Raw genomic sequence first — 12918 nt, 5'->3', positions numbered from 1 at the left:
AGTCACATCCAGTTTTTAGAATCCTCTGCAGGTGGAGGGCTACAGAAATTGGAGACATCTGCGGCTTGGCATCTGAACAGCTCTGCTCTGCTTTTCTCCTTGCCCTGGCTAGAGAATGCTGGCCTGCTCTGTAATGGTGGGTCCATTTTGCCAGAAAAATTCACATATTTGTGGGTGGAGTCAGTTGGGCTGGGAATTCTGTCAAAAGTCTTCATAGGCCAAACACTGCAAGCATTACCAGGGGTTGGAAACTAATATCTCAGAGGTTAGCAAATTTCCAGTATGCATGGAGCCAAAGGTGTGTCTTGAGAAGTCAGGCAAGTAGGAGACCGTTATGGGGAAGGGAGAGAAAGGAGGTGGATAAGTGTGACCCCGGTCCTTTCCTGACAGCCATCAAGCTACTGGGCAGCCTCAGAGCCCTCCTTGCAGCCACACCGCATTGTGAAATTGGTTCTCTTGAATTGAAACATTACTCTGGCAAAGAAGAGAAATGGGAGTTTTATTTTTTTTAAGCTTTTTTTTTTTAAGGTTTGATACTCTGCATTAAGATCTTACTAGTTACAATGAGCAAAAAGTACATGCAAAACAGGATGTAACCCGGAATTAGTCAACGTTTTCTTAGAGTGTAAGGATTGAGCCTAATGGTTTTCTTTTTTGTTTTGTTTTGTTTTTTTTTCTTAAACTTCACATAGTTTGTGAGTTGTTTCTGGGGGAGTGCAAGCCTCTGGGGCTAGCATCCCACTATCAGTGGCTGCATATTATGTCTGTTCTTTTGTGACTGGGTTATCTCACTCAGGATGGTATTCTCTAGATGTAACCATTTTCTTAAGAATTTGGTTAAGTCATTGTTTCTGATGGCTGAGTAGTATTCCATTGTGTAAATGTACCACAATTTTTGTATCCATTCATCTACTGAAGGACATCTGGGTTCTTTCCAGCTTCTGGCTATTATAAATAGAGCTGCAATGAACATTGTGGTGGGATGGGAGTTTTATACAACCCAGGAAGTTAACCAGACCTACAAGACCCTGAGCATGAACAAGATTAAAGGAAGCAAAGTCCACTCCACATCCAAGGTCATATAAGCAGAAAGCAGTTGCTAGAGCAGTGGAGAGTCTGTGGCAGAGCTGCCCGTGCAGAGAACAGCAGAATTGCAGCTTTGGGGGATGCCAGTCATGCTGGGATAAGCTGTTGGGTGATGTAACTGCTTGAGTCGTCTATGCTCCTGAAAATCACCCCGGTAAACTCAATGGTTTAAACCCACACTAGAGTTGAATGGAACTTTTTGTTGCTACTATGGCTGGCATCCTATAGGGGATGAATAAACTCTTTTCCACAACTCCCCCAGTGGATGAGCAAAAGCCAGACATCTAGGTTCTCTGTCCATCATCAGAGAACAACAAAGATGGCTACAAACACAGGGGTGTCTTATTAATTCTGATAATGAAGGATATGACTGTTCAGACAACTAAGTCAATACATATAAATTAAGGGCATATAGAAAGTTCATTTAAAATTAATATGTCTCAGTGTTTTGCCTCTCTAAGGAAAATCTAAAACTACTAGCACAACAATCTACCCCTTCTACACCTATAGACGTATGCAGAATATATTGTTTGCCTATGTTCTGGGGACTAAAGAATGTAGGTTAAGACTTGAGAATGCCTGGCTTAGAGTGGCAACATAGCCCTAGCTCAGGCAGAGTCAATCTGAAAGCTTTACTTTCATCAATGGGTCTGTGGGGTTCTGTATGAAACTCAGTGGTAGAATGCTTGCTTATGATCTGCCCTTAGCTCTACAGATAGTCTGTTATAAAGGAGATGTGCCCACATCAGTAAACATGGCAGGAAGAGCCACTGACATAGGCTCCTGAGACCCACTCAAGAGCAGCCTAGGACATTCCTAGTCCTAAACCTGGCTTTGCCAAGGAGAGCCTTTGTGTAGTTGGAAGATATATCTAACACTTTATTGAAATCCCTTTTCTCAGATTCCACAGTCACGATACAACCTCACAACTGAGTTGCTCTGTATTACAGACCGGCCCACCCACATTCCTCTGGTTTACCCAGGATGAGCATGGTGATGTGTGTGCCAGTACAGCCCACAGTGGAGATGAACGAAGTGGTGATCTGTTCATCTATGGTAATCTAAACACCTCTCTCTCTCTCTCTCTCTCTCTCTCTCTCTCTCTCTCTCTCTCTCTCTCTCTCTCTCTCTTTCTCTCTCTGCATCATGTGTGTGTGGGGAGGGGGGAATAGGGGAGGAAAAAGGAGAAGGGGAGGGGGAGGGAGAGAGGGAGAGAGAATTAGTATATGTGCATGCAGGTGCTTATGTGAAAGTCCAAGGTCAACACTGGCTACTTCCTTCAGTCACTCTTCACCTTATCTTTTGAGACAGGGTCTCTCACTATATCCAGAATTCACTGACTAGCTAGACTGACTGGCTAGTAAAGTCTAGGAATCTACCTGTCTCCTCATTCTATCCCACAGAGCTTGAGTTATAGACACAAGTTACTGTGGCCCAACTTCTTCTTTCTTAACATGCATGCTTTAGATCTGAATGTAAGTCCTCATGCTTGTAGAGCAAAAGAGAGACTTTACTCACTAGACCATCTCCCCATCCTGGCATGAGCTCACTTTTGAGAGTTAGCTGTATGTTGAGTGTATTAGAAATTACAGTGTCAGGGTGTTGTGGAGAACACTAAAATACTGTCACTCTCTGGCAGTTGGTTGGCCAAATACCTGCACACTGAAAATGATAATACTTACCTTTTACAGGACAGTGGATTGTCACATTTGCTTGAAGAGCTGCCTCCACAGTGCCTCCCACAACAACAGACAGATGGCTGTGTTCTGGTTTGGTAATATTTCTTTCAATGGACAAGATGACAGGTGCCTCTTAAATCAAAAGAAGCAGAAACTGCGTAAGGTTTAAGCGTTTGTTCAATGACAAGCATCATTGATGAATTGAAAGCAGGGAAGAATGCTGGCCTCTTCATCCTCTGTGGTGAATCACAAAGATTGCATACACCACTACAGGTACTTAGTCCAGAGTGACAGATAGGCAAATGATGGATAGATGGATGGGTGGGTGGATGGATACAGTCATTCAAATGTACTTTGCAACAATCATGTAAAAAGTAAGGATATCTTAGCTTCATAACCAAAATTAAAGTTTACTCCTTCTTGATAATTTCACAAAGAAAAACTCAGTACACAAGATACGAAATCTAATGGCAGATCAGAATAGCATCTCTCACATACAGCCTTGGATGAGTTGATGTAAGCCCCAAACAACAGGGATTATAGCCATCTGACACTTTACGGGAGGAGGGATGTGAAGTAGGGCAGTGGATATCGATCTATCCTGTTGCTCTTGGTAAGTATTATTCAAGATGGAGAAGGCTTTTCTTCAAAGCCCTTCCCACTAAGGTAAGAATAAGCCAAATTCAGTTAACATGTATACAAAGTACCACACTGTGTTCTCTTTTAAGTAACCACAAGACCAGAGGTATGTTTTAATAAAAGTAAAGCTTGCTGGTGCACAAGGTGAACAGTCAGACAATCTAGCAACAATACACTTCCTAAAATACTTTTTTGTTAGCACTAGAGACAGGTTACCTTGCCAATTCCAGAATAAATGTTGGGTTTAAGGCTCATTTAAAGTTGTACTGGGGACTGGAGAGATGGCCCAGTGGTTAAGAGCACTGACTTCTCTTCCAAAGGTCCTGAGTTCAATTCCCAGCAACCAAATGGTGGCTCACAATCATCTGTAATGGGATCTGATGCCCTCTTCTGGTGTGTCTGAAGAGAGTACAGTGTACTCACATACATAAAATAAATAAATCTTAAAGTCATACTGGGAAAGATCAGGTAGGCAAAGGCTCACAACTCCTGTTGATTTTTTCTAACCATGTACACATGCAAACAATTTGCCTGCTGGGATTTAGTGGGAATCTCAGTAAAAGTACTCAGTGATCTTATAGCCATTCACCCCACAGCATGTACCTGAGAAACTCCCATTCTCATACTATCTAAATAAACGCCTGTCCATTTAAAACAGTGAAACTGTCACTATAGAATGGTTTTATTTTGTTTTGTTGTTTTTATTGAAAGGAAGATGCTGGGATGCCTCCTTTAAGACATCTATCACACCACTCTATACTGCAAAACTTCCTCATTTATGAACTCAAATGAGGCTATCTCAAGTGGATTAGCACTGTTTGGAGAGGTCACAATGTGGCATTTTAATTAAGGAGAAACAAATAGCCACATAAAACCTGTGCTAAAGATATAATTAAAAGAAAGCTACAGGGTCAGGAATTCATTCAAGGACTTTTACTCCTTGACATTCCATCCTTAATTAGTGGACTCACTCATTAACATGGTCCGGACACATGCTTTGACCACCTATGTGCATGTCTGTGTGAGGCAGACAATGAAAATGTAGAATAATAACACTTGTGCTCTTGGTCTCGAGAAGCCGGGGCTATGGAAACTCCCAATCTCAGATTGCCTGGGAGCAGCAGGAAATTATCCTGAAGAAAAAGATAGTGAAACTTCTTTGACTGCAAGGAATCTTTGGTTGTCACAGCTCATCCTCTGGCTCACAAGGACCTCACATCAGCTCTATCAGACGTCTAGGTTATCTGAGGATAGGGTTAGGAGCACTGTTGGGGAGGAGTCTCCTATTTGCTACATGAACTACATGGTTCTGTGCTTGTTTCAAAGGAGCCAATGAGCACAGGGCACAACATCCTGGAGAAAACAAAGGCCTGAAAGTTCTCCCTTGGGAAGGCAGCCAGCCTCTGGTTGTCCAGACTCAAGAACCTTTCTACACAAGGGGTTCAACTTTCCAGCGTGTGGATGATAAGTGCCTTCCACATAGCTCAGATTCCAGGTAACTACACTGAGTTCTAACCCCTGTGTTCTCACCTTGGTTCATGTAAGCCACAAAGCAGAAGAAAGGAGAGTACTGAGCAAGGGGGTAGCTCTCTTATTTCCTTCTAGCCCCAGATTATGATCTTGGTGCAAGGAACTGCTACCCACAACTTAAAAAGCTAAAAGTGATCTTCTCTTGTAAAAAGCACTTTGATACAAAAATGTCAGTGCCCAGTGCCTATGAAGATGTATGTTGGTATAAGTTCATAACCCATGGGTAGGTATTACTGGCTAAGGATTAGTAGGTGTACCACTGAGAGGAAACCGCCAACTTTAGGGATCCTCATGCCTTGCCTGATGGAACTTTAAAAACTCAATAACATCCACATTGCCAATTAACTCCAATCTCATCAATCCACAATTTGTTGAAAGTAAGCCTTTCAGACACTGTTTCCAGAGACCTAGGAACATGTTTAAAGGCCAAGCATCAAACTTATTCTAAATCTACTAAGGCAGAACTCTAGGTAGCATCCAGCAACCTGTGCTTAGACAAGCCCAACACACTGTTGTGACACACACTCAAGTCTTAGAGTTCTAGCATCTCTGGTGATAGACAAAGCAGCAACCACAAGACCACCAGACACTCTAGGTGTTACCCAGAGGCATTACCAGCATATAAGACGGATGAGCTTTCCACATCGGAACCAAGATGACTGGCTACAGAACATTCGTATATCCCTTGCTCTTTCCTTGTAGGATTCTGTATCTGCATCTTCCCGGCTTCACCCAAAATGATCCTGTAAAAGAGTTACAGGGAGAATAAATGCGAGTAACACACAAGATTGCTGTAGGGCCATTGCAGGTTAGGTTAGGCTTTGGTCTGGCACAGAGCCCTAATGATCTAGCTCCCTGCCTAGTGGCAGAAGCTTTGTATCTGGAAGAGTGGGAAAAGCTTTCTTCTTGCTTTAGATTAGAGTGTCCTTGCAGCAGGATGGGATGTTTACATATGTACTGGCTTCCATCTTGATTTTATTACAGTTAAAAGAAAAAAAAATGGCAGGCAAGCTGCACATCTCAACAGCTGCCAGGAAAAGAGAGTGGCAGAGAGAAGGGAAAAGCCATGCTGTCTGAGTTGGGCAGACACAAATGTCAGGTACATTGTGGACAATGTAGTCATGTGACAAGGAGAGGGATTTAGAGAAAGAGTAAAGAAGTGAGCCTATCACGGAATAGAAAGAAAAAAGAAGAAGCAAACAAAGAAACAAAGAACATGCTAGGTTCTGGCCAGAGACAGAATAATAAAAAACATCACATGGTTCTGAGTCAGACCCTGACCCTCAGGACAACCACAGTGATTTGCAGAAACTAGCCTAGAGGACAGGAATTCTGGGAGAAAGAAGTAAAGTACCTTCTTTAAGCAATACTTAGTTTGCCTATCTCTTTAGCATGGCTTCAGGTGGGCCTGCTCTGCTAGGGGCAAGTCTCCCCTCCTTGAGCGAAATGATGGTCCCTTGGTCATCATTGACTTGACTTGCCCAACTTTAATGTTAGGTCTCCACCTAAGCCAGTGATTCTATTCGCTTGATTCTGAGTTTTTCCTTAATGGGCCTTTATCATTCTTTAACAACACTAAGCAAATTAAACCAGTCCCAGAAGGCTGAATATTCCATTTGTTTTTTTCTCATTTGTTGTTCCTAGATTTTTTCCTAGATTTTGTTTAGATATCTAAACACACACACACACAGAGAGAGGGGGGGGGGGAAGGAGAGGGAGAGGGAGAGGGAGAGGGAGGGGGGGAGAGGGGGGGAAAGAGAGAGAGAGAGAGAGAGAGAGAGGGAGGGAGCATTTCTTCTTAGAAAAAGAAATTTGAATTTTTTCCAAGGAAACTAAACTAGGCAGTAATAAGGTCCTATCAAGGGGACCCAGGTGACTTACTTCACAGAGGGCTGAAGCAGAGCTCCATCCTTGGTCCACGTGTATGTGGCCTCACTGCTGGGAGTAATGAGGTTGCAAAGTATATTGATGACCTCTGTGCTTTTTGTAATGTACACTGTATTCCCAATCCTTGCATTTATTGTTTTGTTAAATGAAACTGAAGGAGGTAGGGTTTGCCTCATGAGAACAGGTCCCTTTGGCTTAAAAGTTAGCTTGCCCGAGTTTTTTACTGTGGGGCTCTTAGAAACTACTCCTGTCTCCCCTCTGAGCTGAGCCTCAGGTGCAACTTCTTCATGGATGCCCCTCCACTGTGCAGGCATTGGCTGAGCCTTGGCTAATTCAGCTACCAGCTGATATATCATCTGGGATGCGAGGTCGTCGCTGGCCTCCCCTGTCTCCATAAGCTGGCTCATGTTTCTTATAAGCTCATCAAATTGGGCTGTGTCCATACTGTATGCTCCCTGCTTCATGGCTGCTTCAAACTGCTTGCTCTTAAACTCCCAGGAGTTATCATTTCCTTCAGAGGTCCTGCACGGCCTGAACAGAGCTCTCAAGAAAGGTTGCTTATCTATTTCGCCATCGTGCAGATAAAGGTCATTTTTGTTTTTCCACATCTGGCGCATTTTATGCCATGTGGCTCCCAAACTATTGGCTTCATTATGGTCCAGCCCAGGGTGACCCCGCGCATGCTCTCGTAGGGCAGGATGTGCAATGAGTCGGTTGTCAGTCCCGATGAGCTTGAGAACAACTGTTTCCTGTGCAGAGCCTGCGATGCATCTGTATACACCAATGTCAGGAGCCGCAAGACTGTGGATTTTCAGTGAACCTGACTTGGTGATGCCAAGCTGCTTAGAGTTCTTCAGGCAACGGCCATCCTTCTCCCACTGGATTAGAGACTTCTGGAAGCGTCGTACTGGGCATTTGATGATCACAGATGTATTGAGAAGCAAGTAGGCTCTACTGCCGACAGTCAGGTTGATCCGCTTCTCCTCCCTTGTCTGGATATAGACTCTCCGGACACCAAGGATCTGGGGGCTCCACTCTCCAAGTCTTGTCTTTGTTCCCAGTTTTGCTTCTGCAAGGGAAAAAGGAAAGGAAAGAAACTGGAAGAAATCACTCACAAGGAAAGGTTATTGACTGAGATTTTCTGAGGCTGATTGAGCTAGGCCTACTAATGTCTCTCTGTTTCTCTGTCTCTCTAATTCTTTAAAAATGTGATAATTAAAACATGAAAAGTATCGTAATCCATACCCTGGGGTAACTCCACAGCTGCCTAGTACTTTAGCAAGGATGAATGCACGTTTCAGCGTGCTGCTTGTAGATACTTAATTTATGTTGCTTGTATGTAATATTTATTTTATGAAGTCCTGCTTTGGAAGGCATGAGGTTCAGTGACTTGATGAAATAGAGGGAAAGGTTACTTCTACAGCTAAGGGATGCTTGTTCTATGCCACAGTGGCATATGATACAAGTGTCCATCAATAGGAAGCTTCAGTAATATGCTGCCTGTGCCCTGCCTGTGCCCTACCTGTCAGAACCCTCAGTGAATTTGTTTGGCTTAGACCACAGGTCTACCAAATCCGAGGGAAGAGGAGAGAGAAGGTGCGTGGACACATTTCAAAGGTCTGAAGAGGATGTGTATAATAGAATAGGCACTTTAAAGCCAGATGACTCTGAGTTTGAATCCCAGCTCTTGCTTCCAAAATCAGAATGATGTTAGGACTTTCATCAGAAGAGTGTGAAATTTAAGCCCATTTACTCAGATAGCATGTACCTTGCAATAGCAGGCACACATGGAGTCTCATATTGGATGTCTTCAACCACCAGCCAGATGGAAAGGGAAGCCCAGAAGCCACAGGAAGGACTAAGAGGAAATCAGAGGGTTGGGACTGAGCCTTATTTGCTCTTGGACATTGACTGTAGTTAATGGGCTGAGACCAAAGGGAAGACAAGCCCAATCTGTTCCTTAAGGTAACAGCTTTCATACTTGTTTTACTGAAGGGAAGCTCATCTACTCTGGGGTAATGTGGGAGGAAGTCTGATTACACTTTGATAATATGTGCTGGTCCCTGAGCAGATCACAGGGTGTGGGATTGATTCGGCACTGGCAAGTGGTGAGAATGAGACTGAATTTATATCAAAGGCATTGCTAGAGTCAGAGGATCATGACACTGATTTACGCAAACATCTTACTCTATTACCAGCCCTGGAAGATTCACTGTGGGAGAAAAAAAAAACATGTTGATATCCAAGAAGATGGCCTTCTTAGGTCCTTGAAACTAACTGTAAGGTGCTTATGGGGATGTTTGTTCATAAGAATAACTTCCAGGGTCCTGTGAGGGCATGGTACAGTGTCCACAGAAGATGGTACCCGGGCCACAGCCAAACAGAGAACATAGATCTTTGTTTATTTGTTTTTGATTGACAACATAAGGTTTTGAACTTACTGCCCCTTAACAATGATGGAAAACAAAGCAAACAAGCAAACAGGCACACAAACAGAAAACAGTGCACAGGATTCCCACAGGCAGTGATGGATCAAAGGACTTAATGAGCACACAGGGGAACAATCAATAAACAGATATGGCTATTTCCTAACAATGTTCTTGTTGATGTTCCCAGACATTCTAATTTCTAGGGTGTCGTTAGGCATCAAGGTTTTAGCTCACTGAAAAAGCTAACTAGCTTGAGGACAGCAATCCTGGAGCAGCTCTGGAATAAACAGACATGGTAGAAAAGGGCCCTCTTGGCCCAGTTTCTTCTATTCAATGACAGTTGATGAGCTGCTACTAGTAAGGTAGGAAGGGGATAAGAAATAGCATTTTATTGCCTGTGAGCATCCTGATCAAGTCACGGCCACATTCGAGTCCTTTCCTGGGATAGTGGTGGGAACACCTTACCTGGTCTTTGCACCAGGTATTATTGTACTTTATTTAGGTCATACTTGTGTGTGATCAGGTTTCTCAGGTAGTGGAAGGCCAGAGAGTTTAGGTGGAGCATGGAACATCCTTCCTCCTTTCTCCAACCATACCAAACCCCTAAATGATCAACATGAAGATCAAGAGAAAGCATCCTCAAGAACACTCATTATATCTAAACTCAGAGCACGGTTCAGATCCTAAACAGGGTGTCTATTCTAAATTGGTGTAAGACATGGAGGGGCCATGACACAGCTGAGCCTGGCTTTCTTTGTCCATAGACTTCAATTATGGAGAGGCTAGCTGTATGCAAGAACATACATTTATTTGGTTTGAGGAAGGACCAGGATAGATTTGAGGTGAGAAGAGAGAGAAAAGTCAAAAGAACATGGTGCTAATGCAGCCTAACTATTACCAGTGGGTAAAAGACAAGATCACTCACAACAAAATGACAACTCTGGCAAATTTCTAGTGACTTCTTAGTAAATGTGGGTGTCCCGCACTATTGTCCAGCTTACTTTAGATAGCATAAACACGCCTGTCTCACTGGCAGGGTTACATTATTTACTCTTACAAATCGCAGTAACTCAAGCCAGATAACAAAAAGCAGACCAAAACATCACTTGAAAGTAATTCTCTAAGGTTAAAAATAACCAGGGACTCTCAACCCAAATCTTCCCTGATACTTCCTCAAACCAAAAAATAAATATACAGTCTTGCATATATATATATCTTCTCCATAATTGAGGTCTATGAACAAGAGAAGCAAAGCCCATCTGGCAACAGGTTTGATTAAGTGGATCACCAGAAAAGCCATCTAAGCAGACAGGTTTCTAGTTCAAGAGCAAAAGGTTGGGAAATAATAGAGATATGTGGAGGTTCTGGAGGTCACAGTGAGATATTAACCAAATAAGGCACAAGAGCAGGAACCTTGGGTACCATCCCACATGGTGATGGCACAGAAGAATTGTTGGGGTTGGGAAGTGTGGCTATTAGGTATCAGCAAGATCATCAATAAAGAACATGATTGTCCCACGTATTGGTAAATATGGGCAAGGAGGGTATGATCTAGAGGTGTGTCCTCCAGTAAAGTAGAAAGTGTCTAAGGAGAATGGTTAAAATGGCATCCATAGGAGGGGAGAACACAGAAGCAAAGGAGCCAGGAGGCTGGAAAAGTGCCCGCTTGCAACCTGGCCCTAAGATGCAGTATTGGAGAGAAAGAATGGTCTATAAATGTTCAGAGAGAGCTGATCACAGCAAGGCCAAGCAAGTGCCATTTATCAGAAGTGTTGGCCAGAGACCAGAGGGTGGCAGAACTGTAGATCAGCTCCCGTGGCTGACTGTTGTTCCTCTCTCCTGTTTCTTCTATGGCCCACATAGTCAACAGGTTATGGACTATAGTAGGGTAAAGAAAAATGCTTTATTTTTCACATTTTGTTCTCCTTCCTAATGCTTATGAAATTCTTCTCTCCCCTGAAGGTCATAATGATTTATAATCCAATCCTGTCTATCGAGTATCCTAATGACCAAAAGATGTATTCTCCACATGGTATTCTGACAATTTTTAAGGAGGCTGATGGCTATGACATTAATTTCCCTTTCCTCTAAGGCACTTACAGCCTACTCACCCTTATAAAAATCAGGTAAGTACGAGACTAAAACAAACTCAGTGCCATGATTTGCCGCAGACATTCCTGATTTCCAAGAGGTTTTAAAGCCTGGAATCTCAGTGTTTTAGGATGTCAAGATTTTGAAAATATGTTCTCAAACTCTTCCCAGAAAAAAAATGTTGGTGTCCATGAATCAGCAGAGAGCAGCAACCAAGAGCGTGGGCTCAAGACTCAGACAGACTTGTGGTCAAACAGGCCAAAGGTTCCAACTGGCAGTCATGGAGTCTAGGGTAAAACTTAGGTCTTGTCTCAGTCTTGCATGGCTCGTCTTTAAGTGAGGATAATGTCTGACTCTCGACGTTGCCAGGGAGACTAAATGTGATAAAGATGAAACATACTTTCTGTTTGAAGGTTGTCAACAAGTCTAATTACTTTTCGATTGAAGTTAATGTTTGAATTGCTTTGTTTTATGCATTTCTCCAGCAAAGACCTCAATAAACTGATGCACGCATGCAATAGCAAAGTAACAGTAGTTAATTTTTCTCACTATAGGCAAACTCAGTGGGGTTACCTGACAAGACTAATGCTGTTTTATACAATAGAAAGAAAAGCAGGGATGGACCCTAGCGGCTGTCACTTCCAGGTCCCCACTCCCTTTTCACTGTGTCACCTTTCTGTTGCCTGCTTGTTCTGATTTCAGTGGTTGTATCTCTCCTACATGACACATACATGTGAACGCATAGATATTCATCCTCTCACATATACTAATATGTTTCATGCAGCTTAGCTTTGAATAGGATGAAAGTATCCTATTGACCTCATAGCAAGCTTAGAATTTATAGGTAATTGGCCATATACCCAAACTGCCATTTATTAAGAGCATGTTTTATGCTAACGGATATTGAATTATACAGAAAAAAAAAAGAAAGTACCTTTTATCAAATACTCAGCTCTTCTACTCTTAATATTGTAAATACAGATATGTTCCTGGCAAAGAAAGCCAAGAAGCCATTCCGTTTAATCCCTACAAGGCACACCCATGAGCAGACATTCCTTAAAAGGACTGACCTTAAAACTAGCTCTCCCCTAGTCTGCCTTTCGGCGCCGAGAGCAAGTTGGAGTCTTGCTTGGCCTGCTTTACCCACAGAGCTGAGATAGGCTGAGGATAAGAAGGGAAGAGAAGAAACCAAAGCAAGGATGATGTGACACACTTACTGCTGCACACGGGCATCTGACAAGGTCTCACGAGGGGCAGCCCCGGCAGGTCTCTGCACAGCGTCTCAGCAAGGGGGACTCTTCGGCCCTTGGCAGTAAGCTTTTGACACACCTGCTTTCTCCTCTGGAATCCAACTCCGCAGGTGACAGAGCACTGCAGTGAGAGGAGCTAGTTAGAGCATGCGCAGGCCAGCCTGCAGGGGGCAGCACAGGCCAGCCTGTAGGGGGCAGCACAGGCCAGCCTGTAGGGGGCAGCGCAGGCCAGCCTGCAGGGGGCAGCACAGGCCAGCCTGTAGAGGGCAGCTCAGTCTCCAAGGCAGTTTCCGCTATATAGAGAGCTTCTCATCTCTACTCTTTCTT

General features: G+C 43.4%; 1 protein-coding gene across 1 annotated transcript in view; it reads right to left on the bottom strand.

Moving 5' to 3' along the window:
• Nucleotides 1–12918, bottom strand: part of ADAMTSL3 (ADAMTS like 3) — a gene marked incomplete at its 5' end in the record, with an annotated part of 198667 nt that overhangs the window by 33945 nt on the left and 151804 nt on the right. The window contains 4 exons of the mRNA XM_080914464.1: nt 2769–2897; nt 5550–5677; nt 6816–7890; nt 12559–12712. Coding sequence (XP_080770590.1) covers nt 2769–2897; nt 5550–5677; nt 6816–7890; nt 12559–12712 — 1486 coding nt within the window. The remainder of the gene's footprint in view (nt 1–2768; nt 2898–5549; nt 5678–6815; nt 7891–12558; nt 12713–12918) is intronic.

The sequence above is a fragment of the Micromys minutus genome (assembly GCF_963924665.1).
Source record: "Micromys minutus genome assembly, chromosome: 3".
NCBI lineage: Eukaryota > Metazoa > Chordata > Mammalia > Rodentia > Muridae > Micromys > Micromys minutus.
Note: the sequence above shows the minus strand (reverse complement) of the source record. Positions and strands in the feature narration are given on the sequence as shown.